A 27,942-nucleotide genomic window follows, 5' to 3' on the forward strand; every position below is an offset into this window, starting at 1 on the left:
ATGTGTACATTCCTGAGAGGAAAGAGAAGATTTTAAAAAATGGAAACCATAAATAACAGATTGTAAAATTGTGTTCTCCATTTCTTGTACCGTCATGGAAAAGAGGGAAGGGATTTTACTCCAAATATTTCCTGTTCATAAAGAAGGTGGGGGAGATATCATGTCATCCTAGATCTAAGGGCCCTGAACAAATATGTCATTTAGAAAAAGTTCAGATGGTTTTCCTGAGTATCCTCATTCTCTGCCTGAAAAAAGGAGATTGATTATGTTCTCTGGACTTGAAGAATGCTTTTGTCCAAATAACAATACGTCCTTCGATTGGGATGTATCTCAAGCTCATAATAGAGAAGCAACTTCTGTTTAGACTGAGTGTGCATATTTCCCTATCTGTACGATTGTCTAATCCTAAGTGCATATCAGGAAGTAGCTCAGATTGGTGAGCACCTCCACCGAATTGCTAGGTTGTGTCACAAACTATCCCAAGTCTCTGTAAGGCTTGTCAACTATATTTGAATTCACAGACAATCTGCTAGACACACAACTTAGGGCAAAGGCTTTTCTTCCACGGGAAAGGATCACCACTCTGGATGAAATTCAAGAGAATTGGCAAACATCAGCAAGGGTCATATTGAGGAAGTTGGGCTACATGGCTTTAATGGTGCATGTGACTCCTTTAGCATATCTCAAAATGAGATGAGCTTTGTTGACCTTGGAGGCCACTCAGTGTGCGAGATATGTATGTCAGTAACTCCTCCCAGCCTGATCTGGTGGATGATTCACTCCAATTTGGCAAAGGGCATCCCATTTCCAAATTCCATCATTCTAAATAATGCTCAAAACAGATGCATCCAAATTGCCTTTGGAGCCCTTGTAGATAGACTCCATATTCAAGGAACTTTCCTGGAATTGAGAGTAGTCTGAAACACTTAGGCTTTCAGAGATCGGTTAGCCAGCAACATTTTACTATTACAGACCAACAATTCAGATTGCAGTGCATTTTATAAGCAAGTGGGGAGGAACAGGATCCTACTTCTTGCTTTTGTGAAACTACTATCAGAGTGTAGAACTGTGCTGTCTCTCACAGGATGACCCTCAAAACCATGTACCTACCAGGAAGGAACAGTGCCCTGACAAACAAACAAGTCACGTACTTCAACCGTGCAAGTGGTCCCTGGACTCAGGTGTAGCTTGGATGATTTTTTTAAAAATTGGAGCACACCCTTGATAGATCTGTTTGCCACTCAGAACATAAAGGAATCTCTTCTTGTGTCTAGAATACAAATACACAGCAAGCTCACCTCTGATGCCTTGTACTGGATTGGGAAGAGGATCTTATGTACATGTATCCTCCAGTACCCCTAATAGTGAAGACTCCTGAAACTCAGATGGGACGGAGGAATCATGATTCTCATAGCTTCCTTTTGGCTGAGACACGTGTGGTTCTCCCTTCTAGAACTTAGTAAAAAGACCCATAAATTGGAGAATTCTCCATTTCTGATTGTAGCATCCCAGCATCGAGCCTTGCCTTCACAGCTTGCATGTTGAGAGTGTAGTCTTGGCTTCCCCGAATCTGCCTGACAGTGTATCACAAGCAATTTTGGCTTCCAGGAGACACTCCGTTGGAAGTAAATGGAACAGGTTTGTCTGCTATGACAGAAAAGCCCTAGATTTCCCTTCTTCAGTCCTACACTAAAGCTACTTAAATATCTTCTACATTCACCTGAGTCAGGTTTGAAAATCAAGAGTACACCTTAGTTCAATTGGTGAGTATCGCCACCATATAGAAGGTAAACAGATCTGTGTACATTCTTTAGTTTTATGCCATCAGGCTGCCTCCAGTGTCCATAGGATGTTAATGTTTTAACCCAGTTCATAAAAGTGCCTTTCGAGCTACTAGACACCTGTGAACTTCAGTACCTGACCTGGAAAGTTGTTTGTTTGGTGGTGGTGAATTCAACAAGAATAACAGAGGCCAACCGAATTTCATTTTTTTATGGTGCCAAAACCAGTCCAGAATAATTTTTCTGTTTTAACTAAAAGGTTATCTTAATTTTTGACCATGTTGTTGGAAGCTAAAAAAAATGTATATTTTGTCAGATTTGTCTCCTCCCCTCCACCTTGAACAGGAGTTGTCCCTCCCTCCCCCACCCATAGGACCCCCCCCCCAACCTATCTTACAATCTCTAGTAGTCTAGAGGTGTAGTTGAGGCAGGAGGACGACTGTTATAGAGTGTTATAGGATAGTCTTATGGAAGATTTGAGGAAACAAAAGTAGTCATAGATTTTTATGGAACTTTTTTTGGGAAGAGAGGATTTTAACCTCTTCCAGCTGCTAGTAGCATTGTCTGTTCTAATGGTAATAGGTAAAGAGTTCCAAAATGTAACTCCTAGTACTGGGAATAGTGAGCCAGAGATCTTGCACAATAGTTTGTATGTAAACAGAGTGCTCCAAATAAATGCTTTTATACAATATTTTCCAGGAGTTTAAGGGGTCCTTTTTTCTAAGATGCACTAAAGAATTTAGCGAGTGCTACTGATTAACATGCACTACATAAGACGCTTATCATTTGGTGCACACTAAATCTGTTGGCACACCTTAGTAAAAGGACCCCCCTAGTTTGTAAATTTGGGAATTAGCCTCTCTGTGGAGTTGTGATGTCAGCTGGCACACTGAGTGTGGTACAGAGTCAGTCACTGTAACAGCACCATTGCTTTTAGTGTCAGTTTTCATTAGCTGCAGTCCATGTGTGTGGAGGCTATTTTGCTTGGAGGTAAAATACGGTCTTTCATTATTTACATTATTGCATTCTGGCTTTGATACCTTGGGTTTAGCAGAGAGGATGCAGACTGCAAGCTCTGACAATCCCAAGCATCTCTCACTGGTTCACATTCACACAACCAAAAGTGAATTTTTGGTTTCAGCTTTGGCTGTTTTTTGTTTTTGACCCAAACTGAAAAAAGTAGTTTGTCCGCCTCTAAAGCGGAATAAGTGAGCTCTAGGCTCTAGTACGTGAGTAAGTGATCCATCTTATCCTAAACTTTAGGGCCATTCTCTGCACCCTTTCAAACTTCTTTCCTAAGCTAGTGTTGGTTTTCCATCTTAATTAGTCATGCTGCCAATATTTTTCCCTCAGCCTCACTTTATTTGACATTTGATATATCACAATTTGCTCAAGGTATTGTGACATCATGCTGGTGTACAAACCAGAGTACTTTACAGCTGAAATAAAGGTCTGAATGGTAACAATTTGTGAAGAAGAAACCCAGGGAGATAGATGATATTACAACAGTATACATGCCCATATATTTGAAAGCACATTGCACACATTGGATTGCAAATGTGTTTTAGCCATCTATTTGGAGTGGACCCTAAACCCAGGCTTGACTCTTAGCGCCATTAGGCTATGGCTTCCTCAGTAGCCCATTTGAGGTCAGCCATACACTTTTGTCCATACATTCAGATTTCCTTACTGTCTGGAAAAGGACTTTGAAGCAGCAGTAGTCTTGGCCAATTTATCCTTCAGACCCTCTTTGAGAATTAGAATCTTATTCCATTCTCCCCTCCCCTTAACAAGGGTTCTCTGTAGACAGCAGGGAAATGCAGCCACATTCACCTTCCCTCCTACCCCAAACAAAACAAACAAAAAAAAAAAACAGGTGTTCATCACGTAGTACTTCAAAACATCATAGCTGAAATTTTGGAGTAGACTGAGGGGAGGAGGGGCAGTGTGGCAGCATGGGAACCCCACTGCACAAGTTTAGAGAAGTCAAAAAATTTCTCTAAGCTTAGAGCACAGGCAACGTCAGTGTGGCATAACCATAGAATGTGGCGTCCCTTGCTGTCTTCTGCAAACCCCTGTTAACTGGTAAGCAACTTTGCTTTCCCCATGAACAGCAGGATACAAATCTTCCTGTACCAGTCCACCTCCCAAGGAGTTACATTTTAGTAGTCTCTGCACAGCAGTGGCAGGCATGAAATGACATGTATACATGGTAGGCTTCTCAAAAGCTGCTGGAGAAGCTTTCCTGTGCTGAGACAACACCCACCTATTGCAAGAAAGTAACTTGGCTTTATACTTTTATGTCAAAATATGGCATGCTAGGCAGGGCCCTAAGAGTATGCAAGCCACACAGATTTCCTGCAGACACATTTCTACCAGTGAGAGGTTGCTTGTATTTTCTGTACTTGTTTCAAAAATGAGAGTTTGAGGTGTTAAGGAGTTGACTGTTCACTCCTCTCCTCCCTCAGGCTTCAGCCAGCGTCTGAGCTAAGGGTGCAATGAACTTTCCATTCTCAACTACCCCCTTTAATATTTAGTTCTGTGAAACTTTACATACTTATGGGCCAGTTCTATAATTGGATGACTTGATGTAGGTGCCGCAATGGGGCGCGTTTAGCTACAGTTCTATAATGGCACTTAGGTGCACCTAAGCCATTAAAGGCTCATTGGCGCTGAAACTGTGGCACACCCTCTTATGGCAGGTCCAAAGCTGGTGTAAGTAGGTGCACCTAAGTTCGCAACTGATTACTTATTCTGTAAGTTGCACATATCATGTGGCTACATACTTATGCTGGCACCCACATCTACGCCCCCCTTGCCAGATACATGCTAAACGAATATGGTGCATACTTTATAGAATAGCGCCTAGCACTAATGTGCATAAGTTCCTATTATTGGCGCCAGTGATATGCGCAAGTGCGTATTTGGCACCTGACATTAGTCGTCTTGTAGAATGTACCTTTTAATGTTTGCTGTAAGTTCTGTGAACCCTGATGTTTGATGTAGAGTAAAAACATTCAATATATTGAATAGCAGTTCTCTGGTATGTGCTTTAGTGTGTCGCACAGTGTGGGATGATCTTGTTCCTGCCTTATTGTTATACAGATGAAGGTTTTGTTTATATTTTGCTAATATCTACCCTTTTCTTCCAGTTTGGCAGCCTGGAACAGAAACTGGCCTTGGCAGAGCGTATACGTGGTCATGTTTTATCTCTGGCTTTGCAGATGTATGGCTGTAGGGTTATCCAGAAGGCCCTTGAGTTTATTCCTCCAGACCAGCAGGTCATCGTAAGTTGTCTATATAATTCTTTTCATTGATATTTGCTTTTCAAAATTGGGCATGTAGACTCTTTGCATAGTGACTTTCCAGCAAAAGAAAAGACTGCAGGTGTAATGCAAAGTGCTAAGAGCTGATCTCAGGCCTCTGAAGCCTTTTACAATACATTGCCCCAATACGTTGAAGCAGTTATTTTAACCAGTTAAACAATCTGCTAGAAATGGCAGGTCTGATCTTAGTTTTTTACAAAACTACTTAGTTCAAGAGGACCAGTTTGATTTCTGAGTATGTTTAAAATGGTGGGCTTTATTTAGTGGGTTTAAATAAGTAACTGTATATAATATGTAAACCGCTTTTGATTGTAAGCACGGAAGGACGGAATATCAAGTCCCATCCCCTTCCCCTTATCAGTAGTTTTATTTATTAAGGATGGCAGTAATGTCTAACAAATACTGAAGTTGTTTCTGGACAAACTGCTCTGGATGTTATTTAATCTAGGCCTTATTAGTTTTTATATTATTTTTATAGACCATTGTGCCTGTTAAAAGACCAAGTTGCATGACCTACTTAGAAAATATAAATCTTTTTGCACACACACTTTCTCCATTGATGACTACGGTGTGTAAAAAAAAAAATAATAATAATAATGCATTTCTCCAGGGGAATCACTTTGAGGATAAAACATCAGTTCTTATAAGTTGCCTGGTTTCGTTGGACAAATATAGCTTCCTTACATCTAATCCTAGAAATAAAGAATTTGAACCTTTGGTGGCAGCTGAGATACTTGGCTAAATAAAGAGCTTACTAGAAACGCAGAGATTATGAAGAAGTCACTCGGTATAGAAGAATTAGAGAATAAAATTAATGCAGTTACGTGAAAAATAAAAAATAAAACTCTTGTCGCCATTCACCAACACATAGTTGTTAGTTTGACATCATGGAGGCAGTTTTCTGGGATGATAGTACTTATGACAAAGGTTTTTCTTTGGCTTCCTCTTGATCCTCACTAGCCATTGAAACTAACTGTGGTTAAATATGATGACCTTTTTTGATCGATCTTCTGTCTAACCTACTTTTCTTTATTGGAACAAAAGAGAGACCCGAGTTTGTAGTTAGGAAGCATCTGGATTCCTCATAGGCAGTTTTGATAGAAGGTCTCAGTCTCTCTTAAAAGGTTTGCTCTGTCTCTCTGCATCTAGATCCCATCAAATCTGTAGATTGGTAATGCTTTGAAAAGCAAAGCAGTGTTTCAGGTGGTATTTCAAAATACCTTTTGGCAAATAGTGCTTCACCTTTGTACACCTGAGCCAGTAACTGCTGAAGTAATGGGTCTGTGTTACACAAGGAGTCTCAAACGTTCGTCCTCAAGGGCTGCAAACTGGTCAGGTTTTCAGGATATCTCTAACAAATATACAAGAGAAATGCTACGCTGTGATTTGCAGCCTTTACATGCAAGAGATGTTAGTTATGTTGCAACACCACGGTACTGGGCCCCTGTATATTTCAGAGTTTCTCATTCCTGTAAATGATAGTGTATGGTATTGGGCCAAGTATATTGTTAGAGCTTAAATCTGTGCTGTTTCCCAACCCATTCCTGGAGGCCTAAGAAATATGCATGAGACAGATTTGCATACACTGTCTTCAGTCTGTTGTTATTATTAGCATTTGTATAGCGCTACCAGACGCACGCAGCGCTGAACACCTGACACAGAGAGACAGTCCCTGCTCAATAGAGCTTATAATCTAAAATAACACAGACAGACAAGACAATTAAGGGCGAGGGAAGTACTGGGTGAGAAGGAACAAGGGTGGGGGGAGGCAAATGAGTAGTGGCTAGGAGCCAAAAGCAGTAGTGAAAAGGTGGGTTTTCAGCATAGATTTGAAAACAGGTAGAGATGGAGCTAGACGTACAGGCTCAGGAAGTTTATTCCAGGCATAAGAAAAGGAACGAAGCCTGGAGTTAGCAGTGGAGGAGAAGGGGGACGATGAGAGATTTGTCCAGTGAGTGGAGGTCACGGGGAGGAATGTATCTCATGCATATTTATTGTAGCGGTGAAACCTGACTGGCTAGATGTTCCTCCAGGAGAGGATCTGGAATACTTCTGTAAGTTATGAATTTATTTTTAGAAATAACTGTTTTTATTACGGAAAGATAGGTCTAGCTAAAGTTAAACTATATCTGTGCAGAAAAGTGACATAAAGGAAAGTGCAAGGAAATCAGTGGTCTTGCAAAATTTGAAAAACATCACTGTGGAGATAGGATAAAGAAAGGAGAGCCTGTATATGAGTGAGACTGGATAAGATTAGTATATGCTGGATATTCATGTGTTTAACAGCAAAGAGATGAAAAAAATCACACATGTAAGAGAAGTCCCCCTTATTTGATAGGAGAATAGTTGACTTTATTGATTCATAAAGGAGGTAGAAAAATATTTTGAAAACTTGGGTGTCAGCTGAAAGTTTTAGGAGACAGGGCAAAACATTTGTTTCTCTCAATATTGCCAAAAAGGAGTGTCTTAATTTTGTTTCCGTCTCCTCCTTCCCCCAAACATCTTTCTCTTTACCACTCTCCCACTTTCCCTTTTTATTTAGCCTCTTCTTGTCAGAGCAAGTACATAGCAGCTCTAGGCCACAGAACAGCTAATCTTAGACCCAACCCTGCCCCAGAAATTCTACCTCTCTTCAGGTCTGAGCTTGAGTCCACCACAGCAACTCCTGTCTTATCTGGACCCATCACCATGGTTTAGCTCTTTGTGCCAATGTTTCAGGTCACCTGGGAATTTTACATCCCTGGTTAGGGTCTAGGGAAGGCACAAGACTGGAAAAAGCATGCTGTTATGAGAATACTGAAAGAATGGACAGTGCCAGCTAAGGAAGCAGGGACCCATCTAACCTCCTTTCCTGAGTTGGAGTAGCTTAGTGGTTAGAGCAGCAGGTTGCGAACCATAGAATCTTTTCTATCTTCAAGGCCTATTTTGCTTGCTGTCACAGAGCTGGTTGGTGAAGGTGGGAGCTGTCTGCTGTGACCTCCATTCTTTGTAGGTTTTTTTTTTTTTGGGGGGGGGGATTACTTTTTCTTTTCTTTTCAATTTGAACATAAATTTCTCTGACAAAGTGTTTGAAGGTCAGTATAACAAAATGATTGTACAGTAAAAAATGGAAATTGGGGTTCAAATACTGACACCATTTTTGACCTTTATTCAAGTCACTTCACCTTCCATTGCTTTAGATACAAGGGAATGGGATTTGATATACTGCCTTTCTGTGGTTTCTTGCAACCACATTCACATTAAGCCAGTTTGGGTAGGGCAGTAATTCATTACCTGGAGCTCAGATTTGGAAAAGGTAAGTAATAAATCTAAAATCTATATCCAGTTTCTTCCATATATCCTAGGCAAGTAAAGATAAAAACTGAAGCACTGTCTGTCTACAAGCTACAGAAAACAATCTTGTATATGCTAAATTGTATTTATATTACCAGTAGATTTTATAGTTTAGTAGTACCCTTTGGTGATGTCTCCAAATGCACCAGAATAAAAAAAAAATTTCCAAAAGTAATCACTTTAAAACAATATATTTAATGAGTGGCTCATGCCACTGGAGGTTGTTCATCCATGTATATTTCACATCAGTATCTTGGCAAACCAGAACCCAAAAACACAGCTTGGTTTATTCACCTGCAGTACAGTTCTCATAAGAAGTAGTTTGATTTTTGTTTGCCTTTGAGTATTTATGCGCTGTTGGTTAGTAAGTTTGAAATGCCTCAGATGAATATTATTATAGTGAGAATCAAAGCAGAGGACCTCTCCAAATGTGGAAATGGGGTAATTTTATAGCACAGTTTTCTGCTTGCAAAGCATGTTCCACATACAGAAAGGAGCTCTTATGAAATTGTGCAGCTAAATTACCACACACACTGACAGGATCGCTCTTAAGTGTTTCTGGCTGTGTAGTTTGGACAGAGTTGAGATGGAGTTGTGATGCATAACTTTATAAAATATGCAAATACATGGCACTTTTGCAGTCTCTTTGGAGCGGGAATAAAGTTGTATGTGAGAGGATTTGGGCACTACAGGGATTGGGTCTGGACACCTCTTTCATAAAAGCACACAGGTGTTTTATGTTGCCTTTTTCCAACTTTGTCAAAGGCATCCTTTCATAAAACTATCTGCCATGTGTAAGAGGAGCCAGTTAGCAAAGAGTATAGTGAAGTTCAACAGTTTTGCGAATCCTCTGGTCCTTTCTCTTGACAGGAAGCTTTGTGTAGGCCATGAAAATAACTTTCTTCAGCTACTTGTTTCTAAGACATAGCAGCTTAGCTCCTGTGCTCATTTGTTCCCTAGTGGAGATTCTGCTGCTTGTTTTCTAAAAATGTGATTCTGATGGTGCCTGGTGTCTCTCGCTTCCTCCGCCTAGAATGAGATGGTGCGGGAACTGGACGGTCATGTGCTCAAGTGTGTGAAGGACCAGAACGGGAACCATGTGGTGCAGAAGTGCATTGAGTGTGTGCAGCCCCAGTCTTTACAGTTCATCATTGATGCTTTTAAGGGTCAGGTAAGCTCACAAAATCATGCCTTCAGGTTACCTTGTTCCATCTTTTCTTTATCAGGCAGGGCTAGGAGGGTTGTCTCCTTTTCTGCTGCCAATTTTAAGACAGTAATACACGGGATAGTTATTAGACTTAATCATTTCACTCTCTCCATGGCTACTTCCTTTGTTCAAGCACTCCCCCCCCCCCCCACCCCCCCCCCCCCCCCCCCCCACACACACACACACACTTACTCTCTCTTCCCAAAATGCTATTGTCCTAACCTTTAGCCACCCCCGCCACTTTCTCTAAGAACAACAGGGCAAGCAGTGTCACTTCAGTCGTCTAACAGGGACTTTTGATTGCTCCATCCGCTCTAGTCCTCGATACTTCTTCCACTAATGTGAGATGAGTGGCTCCATATGGATTGATGACACTCGCCCACTTCACTTCCTCCCTTCCCCTGCCCCAAACAATAAATACACACTTTGTACTCAATTCTGTAAATGGCTTCCAAATTTGGGTGCCAAAAAAAATGTGCACTAAGTGCTATTCTATAATTGACACTCCAGATTGGGCGAGAGGATTTACACCAACCAAACTCTAGTGTAAATCCACGCGCGTAAATTAGACGTGGGTCCCGTGAATTCTATAACACTGCAAGGAAATTGTAGAAACGCCTCTGACCTGCCCATGGCCATTCTCCTTTTGGATCCATGCAGAATAGTTTAAATGCTCATCTTTCTAGAATAGCAACTATAAAGATGCATGTGTAAATTCTGGTTATTGCCAATTAGCGCCAATAATTTAGTGCCCAATTATCGGTGCTGATTGGCCATTTAAGCAATTATATTACACGTGCAGTTTTGAGCACTATATATAGAAGAGAGTTCACCTCAAAAGAGTTTTAGGGTTACAGTGTAAAAAAAAATATAATTATCTGCCCTGGTTTACTGTAAACCAACTAAAGACAGAAGTTTACTTTTTTTGTTTTTTTTAAAGAAATGAAAACACTCCTATTATGTAGTAGAAACAAGCTGGAAATTTTGATATGTGCAGACGGTATCTATATAGAAAAACTCTGAATCGAAACCTGATAAGATTTCCCACAGCTGCTCTCATGGTTTTTTTTTTTTTTTTTTTAAATCCAGTAATTTCGTCTTTTACAACAATTTCAAAGTCTGCACAATAAACTTATTAAATAAAATGTGGGGCTGGTTGATCAGCATGGTTTAATAAGGCAGAAGCGACTCCTGCCCAGATAAACTACACCAACCAGGTCAGGAACCTACATTCAGTGTCACTTCAGCAGCACTCTCCAGTTAATATGTGTTCTGACTGCTAAATAGTCAAGTGTCTTTATCTTCTGCTTCTGGGGGGTGACCAGCTTACGACGAACATGTCTGTCTGGGATCTGATGGGTACTTCAGGTGACTTGGCCTGCACTGTTCTCTCTAAGCCGAGTGGACATCCCACCTACAGTCCTACCAGTGGGTGGTGCTGTTTCACTATCACATTTTCAGTAGTGAGGGACAGGCAAGCTCTACAGGACTCCAGGGTTACCTGCCTGTCTCCAGTGATTGAAAAGATGATATTGAAGCATGGCTCCCTCACTGGCAGCAGTTGGAGGACTCCTGCTCAGCTTAGAGGGAACAGTGGCCTGGCCACTTTCTGGGATAGAATGATGGGCTTGATAGACCAAAGATCTGACCCAGCATGATGCATTCCACTCTCAAATATAAAAATATGCACAACCTTATAGTATGGCTAAATATGAGGAGACAAAAGACCTCAGAACTGTCATAGCTTGGTATCTATTGCATGTATAGCAAAGATTGCTGTACTGGTTAACTTAAATTTTGAAGCTTATTTTCTATACCTAATTCCATATGTCCCTCTGCCAGCAGGTGGAGATAGAGAAAACTTCCGAGGTTTGCTATATGTGGTCACGTGCAGCCACTTTAACCTCAGTAATCGCGCTATCTATTAGGTAGAGGGTCATACCTGTGCAGCTCTGAATTAATTTGGCTCCTGGTCTGTCACCTGGGTCGAGTTGAGCCTTTTTTGGGGTTGAGGTCTCCGTGCCTTAGGATTGATAAGGGTACACCTGGTGGTGCCTGGTCCTTCCCTTTCCTCCCCCCGCCAGCTTCCTCTGTTTGCCCAGGTTGTTATGCTGTGAGCATCTGGCTCTAGCTTCCCTCTCCTGCCTCTTAAAAAAAAAAAAAAAGCCTCAGCTGTTGAGCCTATTGAGGGGGGGGGGGGGGGGGGGGAGCTTTCAAGCGGAGGATCAGCACGCAGCAGCGCGAGGGGGTCGGTATTCATCAGCGCCCAGCTTGGTTACACATGGCAATGCCTTCTAAGACTGCTAAGCGCTGCTCCTGGTGTTGGTGGGTGCCTCCTGCTGTTCCATTTTTACTGTTCCTCCACGTGCAACTGCAGCCTCTGAGACGCCAATGGGAGAAAATCAGCTGGAGCCGCCTCCTGCCCGCCCAATTTCAGATCGTTGGGGAACACTGGCAGGGGCTTGGGGATGGAAGACGCCCTGTTTTCCCCAGAATTTGTGCTTCTAATGCACAAAGCTTTTTTGCAAAGAGGCCTGGAGGGCCTCAGGTTTCTCCATTTCTGCCTGGCTGCCAGGGGTCCCTTATTCTCCTTCTGCCACTGGTACCTAAACAGCTGTGTTTAGAGGCTCTGCGGTCCTGGATGGGGGACTTTGTGGTCTCAGATGTAGATTCTCTACCAACTGTTTCGGACATGCTGGAGGAGGAGGGTGATGACCCCATGGCGACGCAGCTTGTTAGGAAGGAAGAACGTCCAGCCCTTATTGTCTGGGCGCTTGAAGTCTTGGACATCTCTTCCACAGAGTCTTCATTCGTGTCACCTTACAGTCCTTCCATTATGTAAGGGACTAAAAGGCCCCCCTATAACCTTCGTATTCATGAGGCCATGAAGATCCTCATCTGAGCTCAATGGGATACGCCAGATGCCGGTTTGTATGTGACGCGGGCTATGGTGCACCTCTACCCACTACACACGGGGACTGGAGTCTCTTGCGGTTGCCCGCGGTGGATTCCTTTATTACAATGGTCATGAAGAAGACCACTTTACCCGTGGAGGGTGAAACGGCTGTTAAAGATCCCCAGGACCGGAAGTTGGAATCTTCCCTTAAAATGTCCTTCGAAGTGGCGACTTTATCTCCAAGCGTCAGTTTGCGGCTCTTATGCAGCTCAGGTATGTCTGTCTTGGGTGCAGAAAGCTTCTTCGGTGGATGAGCTGATTAGCTCCTTGCTGTTTCTGGAGAGTGGTCTAGCATATTTGGCGGACCTTCTTTACGATCTGTTCCAAGCATCAGCCGAGGATGTCTCCTTGGAGGTGACGGCTCACCGCTGGCTTTGGCTATGGAATTGGGAGGGCTGATACAGCCTCCCAAGTCTCGCCTGGCTCAGTTGCCTTTTCAAGGTATGCTGCTTTTTGGGGGGATCTGGAAAAGATTAAAGATCTTGTTGAATCTAAAGGACAGTGCCTGCCCAAAGATAAACCTAAGGCGAGTTTCCAAGCAGGTCCTTCCCGTTTCAGGGAAGCAAAGCATTATCAGCCAATCCCGTTCCATCTCCTTTCAGAGACCTTATTTTCAGCAGACGCGGCAGCCCTTTTGGGGGAAGTGGCGCTATAGTGTCTCCTCCTCTCTAGCGGCGCCTGCCACAAGGACCCAGTGATAGGTCTCCGGTCCATCCCCTGCCAGTTATAGGGGAATGGCCAGAGTTACTTCAGACGAATGGGTCTTGGAGGTCATCTGAGACCGTCACAAACTCGAGTTTGCTCGTCCTCTGGCAGAGTTTTTCCTTGGAGTCACCTTGTAAGTCTGCTGACTCTCTCAGTTTTGGTCTGCCTTGGGGCAGTTTTACTTGTGCCGCCCTCAGAGCTCGGTCTCGGCTGCTATTCCATTTACTTCATGGTGCCCAGGAAGGGCGGGTCTTTTCACTCTGTACTTGATTTCAAAGCCATGAACAAGGCGTTGCATGTCCGGCATTTTCGAATGGAGACCTTGCGTTCCATCATCTTGGCAGTTTATCAAGTGAAGCTCCTGACCTCTTTTGACCTCGTTTGTCCCCTGTGGAGGCATCCTGTACGAACAACCGGCTGGAACTGCATGCAATCCGGTTGGCACTTCGGGAGTTTGTGCTTCTTCTTCAGGACAAGCTAGTCCGTGTCCTTTCCGACAGTGCTACAGTGGTGCAGGAGGGGTCACCAAGAGTGCTCCTCAAGCGAAGGAGGTGTCCCTCCTCTGCCTCTGGGCAGAGAAACACCTTTCCCTCTTCTTGGCAGCACATATTGTGGGATCTCTGAACATGCAGGCAGACTTTCTCAGACTTAACTCTCTGGACCTTGGGGGATGGGAGCTCTTGGGACAAGCATTTTCTCAGATCATAGAGCGCTGGGGAGTTGTGGCGATCGATCTTATGGTCCTTGGGGCCAATGCAAAGGTGCCCTGCTTCTTCAGCAGCGGCAGGGAGTTTGGCTCCGAAGGAATCGATGCGCTTCTCCAGCATTGGCCCATGTCCCCCCTTCTCTGTGTTCCCACTGTGGCCCATGGTGGGGCGCATTGTAGGGCGCATTGCATGGCATCGAGGATCTGTGATTTTGGTGGCCCCAGATCGACCCAGGAGCCAGTCGTCATGGGGGATCCCTCCCCTTTTGGTCTTATGGCTTGGCTCTTGAGAGGGCGCAGTTGAAAAGGAAGGGTTACCCAGACAGGGTGATTATCACAGTGCTTCAGGTGCGGAAGCATTCAAGTTTGACGGCCTATGCACGAGTCTGGTAGATATTTGAGTCCTGGTGCTCTGCAGCAGGCTTTTCTGCGACTTCAGCCTCAGTGACGTCCATTCTAGCCTTTTTGTAGGACAGCCTTGATAAGTCTCTCTCCCTGAGTTCTTTGAAAGTTTAGATGGTTGCTTTGGCCTACTACTTTCAGGGGCGCCTTAAGGGTGCCTCTCTGGTGTTCCAATCGGACATCATGCACTTCCTCCAGGGAGTAAACCACCCATGCCCGTCGCATTTACCTGTTCTTCCAGCTTGGAATCTTAATCTGGTCCTGCGTGCATTACAGAGGCCTCCCTTTGAGCCTTTGGACTGTTTATCCTTGAAAGATCTGACACTGAAGATGGTATTTTTGGTTGTCATCACTTCAGCTAGGTGAGTATTGATGCTGCAGGACCTGTCCTGCAGAGATCCATTTCTCCGTTTCACAGAAGCGGGGTTTCTGTTAGGATGGTTCTGTCATTCCTGCCTAAGGTGGTATCTCATTTTCATTTGAATCAGCCGCTCTTTCTGCTGGCCTTTTGCTGGGGGGATTGTCTGACCGAATTCCGGGCCCTGTGGTGCCTGGATTTGTGGCACATTCTTCTCTGCTAACTGGAGGTTACCAATGATTTCAGTCATTCTGATCATCTCTTTGACCTGTTTGCTGGTCCCAAGAAAGGGAATTTGACCTTGAAAACCACGGTGGCTCGCTGACTGAGGGAGGATATTTCTTTGGCTTACCTCTCTATGGGGAAGTCTCTACTGTTGCAGGTGAGAACGCATTCCACCAAGAGCGCGGGTGACTTCTTTGCCAAATCCAGCTTAGTTTCCTTGGATTAGATTTGCAGATCGGCCACTTGGTCTTTGGTACATACCTTCTGTAAGCATGATAGACTGGACGTGGCTGCGCATGTGGATGCAGCATTTGGGGCTTCAGTCCTGGATACTGGATACTGGGCAGTGTCCCGCCCCATTTGAGGACTGCTTTGGTACATCCCACAAGTGTCTGGATTGATCTGTGGGACACTATGGAAGGAAAAATTAGTCTTTACCTGGTAATTTTCTTTCCATTAGTCCCAACAGATCAATCCAGAGGCCTACCCTCTGTTGATATTGGCAACATTTTTTTTCTTCCTGTTCGGTTTGGTTAGTATGCGTCTGGTTCCTTCGTTTGGTGTTTAAAAAAAAAAAAATTAGAACTCACTGCAAGGCACAGCGTATGTTTCCCTCCTGCAGTAGTGGTTGAGGAAGCCTACATTGGCTTTATAGAAGCAGGAGATGACTTGTATGTTGGATTTTCTTCCCTTTATTCTTTATTATCGACAATACTGAGGTTAACTGCACATGACCTCGTATAGCAAACCTTTGAAGTTCTCTCTCTCTCCACCTGTTGGCAGAGGGACATAACCCACAAGTCTCTGGATTGATCTGTTGAGTTTAATGGAAAGAAAAGTACCAGGTAAGGACTAATTTTACCTTATAATTCAAAGCATGCTTATATACTGCATATAAATCAAGCTTCCCCACATAGGCTTTCATTTCACATTCTCTGTTTTGGGGTGGTGTTTTCATCTTACCACCAGCACTGCTTCCTTAATGACTCTTGTCTTGACTAGCCCTCAGTGTTACAACTTACTACTTCTGTTGCTCCCAACCAGCCATTCAAAAAGAAAATCTCTGAATTATATCACATCATTGGACAGTAGAGGAGCAAATTGTAATCTAATTTTAATCACATACAACTGTCATAGAATAATGATTGTCTTGATTCCTCAAACTATTGAAGAGTAATAAATATTCTGTAAATGTCTCCATACAGGTGTTTGCACTGTCTACACATCCATATGGCTGCCGTGTGATTCAGAGAATCCTGGAGCATTGTTTGCCGGAGCAGACTCTCCCCATCCTAGAAGAACTTCATCAACACACAGAACAACTTGTTCAGGTGTGCCAAGAAAATGAGAAACAAACCACAACGCAGTTTGCTCTGCTTGTCCGCCTTCCTGAAACAGACCAGCATTAAAGCACAAGTACTGGGTTATGATGCTGATGTAACATTCTTAAATTTCAGTTCCCCAGACACCCCCAAAGTCAGTTGGTTACTGGGCAAGGGGTATCTCCAAAGTCGATCCATCTGCACTTTCCCCCTCTCGACTTTTCCTCTAAATCTCTAATTGACCAAATTGAATCCTGGCACTTCGTCCTAGAACGTGGCCTTGACATAGTCGCCCCTAAAATCTTTCATTCTTCCTCAAAAAAATCTACTTTATCTTTTTAAACGCCAATACCATAGAGCCAAAAGAATCTGGAAAAAATCAATATCCCCATCTGATCTCCTGAAATGCCAGCAGCTTCACCATGAATATAATTTTTTTCCTTAAGAAAATGAAAAAGGCCTGTATTGCTACAAAACTCCTGAAATCGCCAAACCCCTCTAAGAATCTTTATTTCCATTTACCATCATCTTACACATCCTCATACTTCACAGTTACCAAATTCAGAACCCTCAGCCGACTCTTTATTCTTTGTTAATAAAATTGACACCTTTTCAATCTTTCGTCACAATGCCTGGTCCATCCTCTACCAATCAAGTAAGTCCCATACTGTCCTGTCCCCTACTTTAGTATCACCTTCATGCCATTGAGGAACATCCACCTGGTCTTCTTTCCAACCACAAATCCTATGCTCCCTGCAGAAGACTTTAGCCAAAATGAGAACCACGTACAGCCATTGTGATCCGTTTCCCTCCTCTTGGCTGAAGACATCAGAATTAGATGTAGTACCCACCATACTATCCCTAATAAACCTCAGTTTATCAACTGGGCAATTCCTGGATCTATGGAAATCGGGCACAGCAAACAGGAAAAAATCTCTACGATGAAACAGCACAAGCAGAAGAAAGTAGAGGCTGGCAAAGGATGATCCAACACAGGAAATGATGCTTAAAACCCCTTTATTTGCTGTTAGAAGGGAGGACCCGACATGGTCCATGTTTCGGTGGTACAAAAACCACCTGCTTCAGGGGGTCACAAAACCGTTTTTGAACCAAAATAATGTGTTTAAAAAGCTGAGGCAACACTCTCACATGGAGCACAAGACATACAGAGAATATGCTGATCATACGAAGCAGCCCAAAGCCATTCACTCAACAGAAAGCAGCCATAGTCCATCCTATTTTGGAAAAACCTTCTTTAGATCTCACTGTCATCCCATGTGCAATTTCTGTTACATGTCTAAGGTTCTGGAAAAAAAATAGTATTCGATCAACTCATCTCGTTTTCTGAGAAAATTCTGTGGCCCTTCACCCTCGCCAGTCCGGTTTCAGAAAGCATTTTAATTTCCAACCATTTTTATTGATAAACCAGCATGTTGAACAAATCCTTCTACATCAATATAGCATACATTGAATCTCAGGAGCATGCTACATAAGAGCAAGAAACCATTGGCACAGAAATAACAATTTTCTCCCCCTCCCATCCCTAGGAGAAATAATCACTGCCTTAAAACATAAACAAGAATAATAGTATAAGCCAGGCAGAACTGGCCACTGACTCAAAAGAGCAATAACAACAAAATCTTATTAACCTAGATCCAACCCAACTGAACCTTCCTTCCTCCTTCCATTCCCTCCCCCCTCCCCTTTATCCCTACAGAACTCCTCCCACCCATACCCCAAGAGGTCTGGACTCTTATGACCCCCCAGAACATTGGGCGGAAAGCAACTTACCCTAAGCTAATCCCACCACCCCCCTACAGTCTCGCTGACAGCTTAACATTCATAATAAGACTTCTTCCTCTTGGGGACAAAGAGGCCAAGTAGGGATTCCAAATTTTAAAAAAAAAACGTGTTTTATTTTTAAAAGAGCCTTTTACTTCCTGTGCCTCCCAAGATACTAACAAGTGTACCATATTATGCCAATGCCAAAATTCGGGTGGGGAGTCGGAGGTCCAGGTCTGCAAAATACACTTCCTCGGCAGTAAACACAGCTTACGAAACATCAGTCTATTTTCTGCTGCAGGGCCTCAAAAGTCCCCCGGACAGTCCAGCACTAACTGGAGTGGGGAGCCGGCGATCCTACAAGAAAAAATTAACGCCAAGTAGTCTGTAATCCGAAGCCAAAATCAGCTTATCTCCACACATCTCCAAAACACATGGAAAAAAAGTGTTGTCTGCTAATTTACATTTTAAACAAGATGGCAATTGAATACCTCCCGCCCGAAAAAGCTGAACCTGGGACGAATAAGCTCTGTAATAGACACAAAAAGAGCACTCCCTATAAATAGCAAAAAAGTCCCACGAGTCCAACTTCTCCCCCACGTCCTATTCCCATTTAAGTTTGATTTCATCCACCCCTTTGATTTTCCAGAATTGCCATAAAGCCTTATGCATCCCAGATACCATGGGGGCACCATCAGTAACTGTTTCAAAAAAATCTCGAAGCTTGTCCCCACTCCGGAACCCCAGAGCCCCTACCGACAGGGACCGAATGTAATGTTTCACCTGACAATAGGCAAAAGTGTCTCCCCATCTAATACAGTCTTGACCTTTTAATTGGTCCAAAGATTTCAACCCTCCTTCCATATCTAGGATATGTTCCAAAGTTCTCAATCCCAACCGCTCCCACGGAATGAAGGTCAGGTTATCCAATCCTGAGGGAAAAGCAAGGTTTCCTCTTATAGGTAGCAGTTCAGCGACTTGTGGGTCCCCTCCTACCCCTTTCACCAAAAACCTCCATACTTCCCTGAGAGGGCCTAAGAGCACACTATTCTTAAAATACCTAGGAATCAAAGATCTCTCTGCGTGCAGTACAGATAACAAAGTATATGGGGCAAAGTACGCCAACTTGAGTGTAAGACGTGTAAAGTAACTGGAGGAGTAGAGCCAGTCTCGAACATGACGTAGGAGGCATGCAATATTGTAAAGTCTCATATTGGGAAGGCCCAACCCTCCTTGAGACCAGTTACCCATCAAATGAGAAGAGCACAGCTTTGCTTTCTTCTTAGCCCAGCAGAACCGCGAAACGAGATGATCAGAAAGCATTTTAGTACAGAAACAGTGATAGCTCTTCTGAACAAACTACACTCACACTTTGAGAATCATAGAATTGTCCCGACAGTCTCTTTAGATCTATCTGCAGCTTTTGACCATGTCTCACCGTTCCCTTCGCCTTTCCCATCTGTCATCTTTAGGTATCTCAGGTTCAGTTTTGTCTTGGTTTGTTTCTTTTTTATCACATCACTCTCTTCAGGTTATCACTGCTGTTGCAGTCTCTGAGAAAATGGAACTGCATTGTGGATTCCCCAGGGTTCAATCTTCTTTCCTCTCCTTTTTAATCTATTTCTAAGTCCTCTTGCTACCCTTATTTAATCCTTTGATATATCTGTTCACATGTATGCTGATGATATCCTTTTACTCTGCCCCACTTCCCCTCTCTCTTCCTCAATTGGTCCCCTTCAAACCTACCTTGATACAGTTACTACTTGGCTAAAGAATCACCAGTTAGTATTAAATGCTGACAAAACAGTCTCCTGGTTTTCAAATACATTGGTCACGCCTTCCTCCCCATTCAGCTTTTGATACATTAATCACCCCAGAGCCGAGTTTCTGTTATCTTGGTATAATCTTCGATTCTTCCCTTTCCTTTCATCCGCAAATCTCACATTTTTTCTAAGGTTAGTTTTGTTTTCCACCAACTGCAGGTGATACGCCATCTCTTCGACCGTAATCAATTCCATTCACTTGTCTTCTCTTTCTTCACCTCACAACTCCACTATTGCAATATTATTTATGCTGGTTTACCTCATACGTCTTTAAAGAAACTACAAACCCTTCAAAAGACAGCCGTAAGACTACTATGTTCTGCTCACCATTTTGATCATACCTTTACTGAAACAATATTACTGGCTACTGGTTCAACAATGCATCACTTATAAAGTGGCTATCCTTACATTTAAAGCATTCAGGTTCGACTGTCCTGACTACCTCGCCTTTCTCACTGTCCCCTACTCACCAGCGAAGGTTCTCTGGTCAGTCAGTGATCATCGTCTGATCCTCCTGAGTCCTAAATTTGCTGTTTTAAATCTAATAGATATAGCGCCTTCTCTTTCTTGTCACCACACATTTGGAACAATCTTCCCCTTCTTCCCAGTGACCTCGCTTTTCGTAGTTTCAAATCCAAACTGAAGATGTGGCTATTCAAACACCCTCTCCACCACCACCAGTAGCAGTCCTTTACCTTCTCTTCCCTCCCTCACTCTTTTTTTTTTCTCCCTGTTCTTAACTTTTCTTTCCTTTTGTGTGATAGTTTTATCTTTCCTATTATTAATGGAATTCCTTTCCTTTTCTTAATTTGGTAGTATGTAAACTGCTCTGCTTGTCAGGGTATAGTAAATTGCAATAAACTATACACTGAATATACACAGACCTGGAAGAGCTAGGGATACTGAGTGGTCAAAGAATGGCTTGTAATGGGATGGAGTTCCTTTCCTTTTCTTAATTGATAGTATATAAACCACTCTGCCTGTCAGGGCGGTATAGTAAATTGCAATAAACTGAAGGTACTCAAGACATGCCAACTATAAACTATACATATACACTGAATATACACTTACACCTGGAAGAGCTAGGGGATACTGAGCGGTCAAAGAATGGAATCCTGTTTAGAAGGAATGGATCTATGGAATCTTAGCGGACATTGGGTGGCAATTCCGGTATTTGGAGAATAAAACCTGGTGCAAGGCGGACTTCTACGGTCTGTGCCCTAAGAAAGGCAGGGACAAATCAAACTCGGATATACATATAAAGTATTACATACCATGTAAAATGAGTTTATCTTGTTGGGCAGACTGGATGGGACCATTCAGGTTTTTATCTGCTGTCATTTACTATGTTACTATGGGGCTCATTTTCAAAGCACTTAAACTTACAAAGTTCCATAGGAACCCAAGGAACTTGGTAAGTCTAAGTGCTTTGAAAATATGCCTCTATGTTATTTACTATAATGGATGGAGACTTCTGTCCTCCATTAGAATGTTGGATTGATTTCAATGTTCGTTAGAATTATCCAGCCAGTATGTAGAATTCTTATCCCTCTGTTTTTGACCCAACCTGTTGCTTTGTAGTGGATATTTATTGCTTGCCCTTATTTTGAGAAAACTGTAATTTCTCCATTTTTGCTTGATCTCATTTTACCATCATCTTACACATCCTCATACTTCACAGTTACCAAATTCAACATCCTCAGCCGACTCTTTATCCTTTATTAATAAAATTGACACCTTTTACAGTCTTTCGCCACAATGCCTGGTCCATCCTCTACCAATTACGTAAGTTTCTTGTAGTGGAGGCTGGTGCAAAATCTTACCACCTGTTTTGTTTTACTAGTGAAAATGTGACATTCACAGATCATCACCTTCATTGGTATCTGTCAAGGCTTATCCTTTATTAAGGCTGCAGTGACTTAATTTACCAGCACTGTGTACATCTAGTAGTATAATTGAAATAAGCAGTAGAAAGCCCTTGGATAGTACAAGCACCTTCATAATTAAGCAAATTGTGCTCAGAACAAAATAGGATATGACTGACAGGTTAGCGTCGGAATGGCATATAATGGAGAAATATGTCACGTGGCTTAGTCAGTATGGCTTTTGTAGCTTTCACATTGCTGCTATCATGGTGATCTGTTCCTGTCCTTAAACATGAGATGTGAGAGTAAACTGGATGTGCAAAAAATAACAGCTAGTGACATCTGATGCTTTATGACTTCTGAACTAATTCCTTGTCTCCTCCTCTTCCCTCTTTGTCACAGGATCAGTATGGGAACTATGTTATCCAGCACGTGCTGGAACATGGACGTCCAGAGGACAAAAGCAAGATTGTGGCTGAAATTAGAGGCAATGTACTTGTTCTAAGTCAACACAAATTTGCCAGGTACAATGTTTATTTGTGTTACATTAGCCTTTGCTTTATGTAGAGTCTTGTGCAGATAGATCTCCTTGGACCTGAAGGTACTCAAGATAAGTGTCAGTGCTGCTGGTTTTGATTCTGTCTTTATAGATATTTTTTTTAATGTGACCATTTTCTTCTTAAGAACATGAGATGCCGTGATGGGTTAGATCAAAGGATCGTTGAGCTTAGCTTCCTGTTTCCAGCAGTGGTCAATACAGCTTGCAAGTACTCAGCAGAATCCCAAAGAGTAAATCCATTCCTTGTTGCTCACTCATAGAGATAAGCTAGTAGCTTTCTCAAGCCTTATATGCTAATATTGGTTTATGGACACTTCCTCCAGGATCCTCTCTAAACCCAAATTCGGGTTCAATTTATTTGATATACCACCAATCTAATAACAAATCTAAGAGGTTTACAAGTTCAGTTAGAAGAATGTGGGGGGGGGGGGGGGGGCGTGTAAAATTGAGTAGACATTAAAAACCAGAACTATATTCAGGAGACTGACACAGAAGGAAATAAGGGATAGGAAAGTTTACAATTTATGATGAGGAAAAGATGGGAGGGGAGATTGCGAGAGGGGGGGTAGTCAAATACAGTGCTGTTCTTGTTCTTCAGGAGACATCAATGCAATTGGCCTTAGAGATGTAGAACCTAGTTTGGAGGAGGGGACTAATCCCGTGGTGCAGACAGAAAAGCGTGTTTTTTTAGCAAGGGCTTCAATTTTTCAGTTGATTGCTCAGGTTGGAAGTATAGGGGGAGTTTGTTCCTGAGGAACAACTACACTGAAGCGTGAGATCTTATTAGTGTCGAGGTAAACATGGGAAAAAGATGAAACGATAGAGGTGCTGTGTGAAGAACGGAGGGCCCTCAAAGGGGAGTATGGAATAAGATGACCAGACAAAAGAGGACTGTATTTGATAACATAAATCAAGGATCCTGTAGGAAATTCTGTAAGCTATGGGAGCTTGACCACACCATCTAGCAAGAAATGCCATAGCTATGTTGTGCACTGTGTGAAGACATTCTCTCAGATTTGGTTTAAATCTGCTATCCATTAATTTTGAGTAGTGTCCTCTGATAGTATTATTTGGAAGGGTTTACAGTGTTCCTTGATTACCTGTTCCATATCTTCTCCAATCTGAGGAGCCTTAAGCCTCTCTTCATAGAGGAGCAATTCCATCCATTTAATTAACTTGAGTCACTTTTTCTGTACCTTTTTAGTTCTCTTGAGATGGGGCAACAAGTATGGTCAATACTCAACATATGGTTGCACCATGGATTGATACAGAAGGGATTTGGGATTTAGGTCATGCCTTTTTCTGTTGTGTAGCTCAAGGCAAGTTACATACAGGTGCAGTTCCTTTCCCTGAAGGACTTAGACTGTTTGTACCTGAGACAGTGGTGGATTTCAAGATCTACAAGGATAATGATATTCTCCATTTATTCCTGATGCCTTTTTAAATAATGCCCAACCTTCTCTTTGAATTTTTGACCTTTTTATGATAATTTTTTTTTTTTTTGAGAGGAACTCTGTTGTGATTCATTCTCTCTCTCTCTCTCTATATATATATATAGGGCTGTTCATGGATTAAAAGCTCCAACCACATGGCTAATCGCGATTGGTTGGTGCCATTAAGTGCCCCCTCCCCCTTCACATTTTCACCTATAGACTGCAGATGTCAATTCTCAAAACTGACATATTGTACTTTTTACTAAAGTGAAAATAAAATCATTTTTCCAACCTTTGTTGTCCAGTGATTTTATTTTTCTAATCATCTTATTCCCTGTCTCAGGTTCTGTTCCTCTGTCTGTGCTCTGAACTCTATTTTCAGGGCCTCCTCTCTCTCCTCACTATTTCTTTTCTCTCCCCTTCACTTCTTCCCCTGTTACATCTTTCACATTCAACTTTCTGCCATTTTTCTTCCTCCTTATAGGAGAGAGCAGCATGATGTAATTAATCGAGTTAAATTTATTATTGTGAGTTAAAAAAAAAAAAAAAAAAACTTTGACGCGATTAATCATGTTAAATGAACAACCCTAATATATAATATAGTTAACTAAGTAGTTGCTCTGGTAAAATGAGAAGCCGGAAATTACCTTCCCCTTTCTGTGGATAAAAATAGTACCGCAGAGGGAGGAGGGGAGAGGGGAATTGGCAGCCAGAGTGTGGGGATTTAATTTTTAAATTTCTGTACATAACTTAAGACTTTGCACTTGGGAAAATCCAAAGGCACTGAAATACCTGTGGTGCCCCCGAACCCTGATTTTTCAAAAGGAAACTTTGCATGGAGTATATTTTTCGGAAGAAGTGGTGCTTGGAAGTGAAGAATGTCCTGAATCTTGGTCCACACATCAGACCAGAAAACTTGTAGATTTAGAGCATTCAAAGATAAGATGCGTTAGAGTGACGACATGATTATTACATGATCAAGATAGATCTGATTTGCTGAGACTAGACATTTTATATTTTCTAGGAGTCCATGATATTCTGATATTCATGATACTTTGAATCAATTTCGTGGAAAGAATAATGAATTCATGAAACAGCCCTCATTGACATACTAGGAAGTTTGTTGGGCACATTAATTGGGACTGATCTTATCTAACATCTTATTTTCTGTTTATGTATTTTTTGACAGAGGTCTAATTTCTGCTAATACGTTAACTGTGGTATTAAAAAGTGGAGTTCTTGCTACTTTATGGAAACTAGTGTGAAAGCAGCTAGATTCAAAAGGGTCAGATTTTACAGGTCAGATGTGATGAAATGTAGTGCCTCCCTTCTATAAAACATTATCACCATAGATCACTTTTCACAACTGTACAGTGGGGGAAATAAGTATTTGATCCCTTGCTGATTTTGTAAGTTTGCCCACTGATAAAGACATGAGCAGCCCATAATTGAAGGGTAGGTTATTGGTAACAGTGAGAGATAGCACATCACAAATTAAATCCGGAAAATCACATTGTGGAAAGTATATGAATTTATTTGCATTCTGCAGAGGGAAATAAGTATTTGATCCCCCACCAACCAGTAAGAGATCTGGCCCCTACAGACCAGGTAGATGCTCCAAATCAACTCGTTACCTGCATGACAGACAGCTGTCGGCAATGGTCACCTGTATGAAAGACACCTGTCCACAGACTCAGTGAATCAGTCAGACTCTAACCTCTACAAAATGGCCAAGAGCAAGGAGCTGTCTAAGGATGTCAGGGACAAGATCATACACCTGCACAAGGCTGGAATGGGCTACGAAACCATCAGTAAGACGCTGGGCGAGAAGGAGACAACTGTTGGTGCCATAGTAAGAAAATGGAAGAAGTACAAAATGACTGTCAATCGACAAAGATCTGGGGCTCCACGCAAAATCTCACCTCGTGGGGTATCCTTGATCATGAGGAAGGTTAGAAATCAGCCTACAACTACAAGGGGGGAACTTGTCAATGATCTCAAGGCAGCTGGGACCACTGTCACCATGAAAACCATTGGTAACACATTACGACATAACGGATTGCAATCCTGCAGTGCCCGCAAGGTCCCCCTGCTCCGGAAGGCACATGTGACGGCCCGTCTGAAGTTTGCCAGTGAACACCTGGATGATGCCGAGAGTGATTGGGAGAAGGTGCTGTGGTCAGATGAGACAAAAATTGAGCTCTTTGGCATGAACTCAACTCGCCGTGTTTGGAGGAAGAGAAATGCTGCCTATGACCCAAAGAACACCGTCCCCACTGTCAAGCATGGAGGTGGAAATGTTATGTTTTGGGGGTGTTTCTCTGCTAAGGGCACAGGACTACTTCACCGCATCAATGGGAGAATGGATGGGGCCATGTACCGTACAATTCTGAGTGACAACCTCCTTCCCTCCGCCAGGGCCTTAAAAATGGGTCGTGGCTGGGTCTTCCAGCACGACAATGACCCAAAACATACAGCCAAGGCAACAAAGGAGTGGCTCAGGAAGAAGCACATTAGGGTCATGGAGTGGCCTAGCCAGTCACCAGACCTTAATCCCATTGAAAACTTATGGAGGGAGCTGAAGCTGCGAGTTGCCAAGCGACAGCCCAGAACTCTTAATGATTTAGAGATGATCTGCAAAGAGGAGTGGACCAAAATTCCTCCTGACATGTGTGCAAACCTCATCATCAACTACAGAAGACGTCTGACCGCTGTGCTTGCCAACAAGGGTTTTGCCACCAAGTATTAGGTCTTGTTTGCCAGAGGGATTAAATACTTATTTCCCTCTGCAGAATGCAAATAAATTCATATACTTTCCACAATGTGATTTTCCGGATTTAATTTGTGATGTGCTATCTCTCACTGTTACCAATAACCTACCCTTCAATTATGGGCTGCTCATGTCTTTGTCAGTGGGCAAACTTACAAAATCAGCAAGGGATCAAATACTTATTTCCACCACTGTATATGAAGTACCCCTACCCTTGTGTTGTCTCATAACTGAAAACACCTTGTTTTATCTGTCATTAACTAACTTGAGTTGTGTCTTAGCAAAATCTACATCAAAGTTGGGTCACCATGGGTGAGGAGGTTATATAATCTATTTATAGTATGTGCTAAACAGCTGGCTTACTTTTTGTACGTGGTGGATATGGGAAGTGATAGGAACAGATATTATATTTGACCCCTTTGCTGTTTTACATTTTACTGTAGCAACGTTGTGGAGAAGTGTGTGACTCACGCATCCCGCACAGAGCGTGCCATGTTGATCGATGAAGTATGTACTATGAATGATGGTCCTCACAGTGCCTTATACACCATGATGAAGGATCAGTATGCGAACTACGTGGTACAGAAAATGATCGATGTGGCAGAGCCGGCCCAACGTAAGATAGTCATGCACAAGGTAAGAAATTACAATTCAAAAATAAATTTTATAGTAGAAGATAGAAAAGGGATAGACAAGGCTTACTATAGAAATCTTGCACATGAGCAGGGCTGGTGTTAGGAGAGGTGCAAACAGGGCAGTTGTCCTCGCCTCCCATCGGCTTTACCCGATGCTGAAAAAGATAACAGCCTGCTGGTGGGCTTTGTGGCTCCTCCCAGATTGCTGATGTGTGCCCCAGCTTGTTTAACATCAGCCCAGCACATGAGACAGTGGGGGAAGGTGATGATCACATAATTTGCTTAACCTAAAATTTAGTCAAGCGATAAGAGACTAAAATATAACTCATAAGGCTGGCTCAGTGGTAAAGAAACTCTGTCCCTCTACTTTGATTCCAGAGGATAGGTCTTTCATCCCATTCTTGACCTCAGGGGAGTCAACATATATCTTCGAGTGCATTATTTCCTTGTAGAGATGCTTCATTATTGTAGTGGGGTAGTGCTCCTTCCAGAGAGAAAGCTGTATCCACAGGACCTCAAGAGCGTGAAGGCATTCCAGTAAACATGCTGAGGAGATGATCTTTCTCACTAGACTAGGATGGCTTGGAAGCAGCCTCTCCCTTATGAGGGCCCCTGGGTAAGAGAAATGAGTCTGTTGGCTTTATTAAACGAATTGGTCACCTTTACAAATTTGAGAAGCGCTTAATGAAATGTCCACGCAGAAGGCCTGAGTTTTGATGTCTTGAGTCCAGCCAGAGCTGAGGATGCTGCAGAA

The 27,942-nt window shown here is 42.7% G+C and overlaps 1 protein-coding gene across 6 annotated transcripts in view; it reads left to right on the forward strand.

Annotated features, from left to right (window-relative positions):
• Window positions 1–27,942, forward strand: part of PUM1 (pumilio RNA binding family member 1) — a 191,264-nt gene that overhangs the window by 155,062 nt on the left and 8,260 nt on the right. For all 6 annotated transcript variants that reach the window (XM_030217567.1, XM_030217569.1, XM_030217570.1 and 3 more), the window contains 5 exons: window positions 4,934–5,068; window positions 9,474–9,611; window positions 16,205–16,330; window positions 22,194–22,315; window positions 26,997–27,189. In XM_030217567.1, coding sequence (XP_030073427.1) covers window positions 4,934–5,068; window positions 9,474–9,611; window positions 16,205–16,330; window positions 22,194–22,315; window positions 26,997–27,189 — 714 coding nt within the window. The remainder of the gene's footprint in view (window positions 1–4,933; window positions 5,069–9,473; window positions 9,612–16,204; window positions 16,331–22,193; window positions 22,316–26,996; window positions 27,190–27,942) is intronic.

Source organism: Microcaecilia unicolor, chromosome 11, assembly GCF_901765095.1.
Source record: "Microcaecilia unicolor chromosome 11, aMicUni1.1, whole genome shotgun sequence".
Lineage (NCBI taxonomy): Eukaryota > Metazoa > Chordata > Amphibia > Gymnophiona > Siphonopidae > Microcaecilia > Microcaecilia unicolor.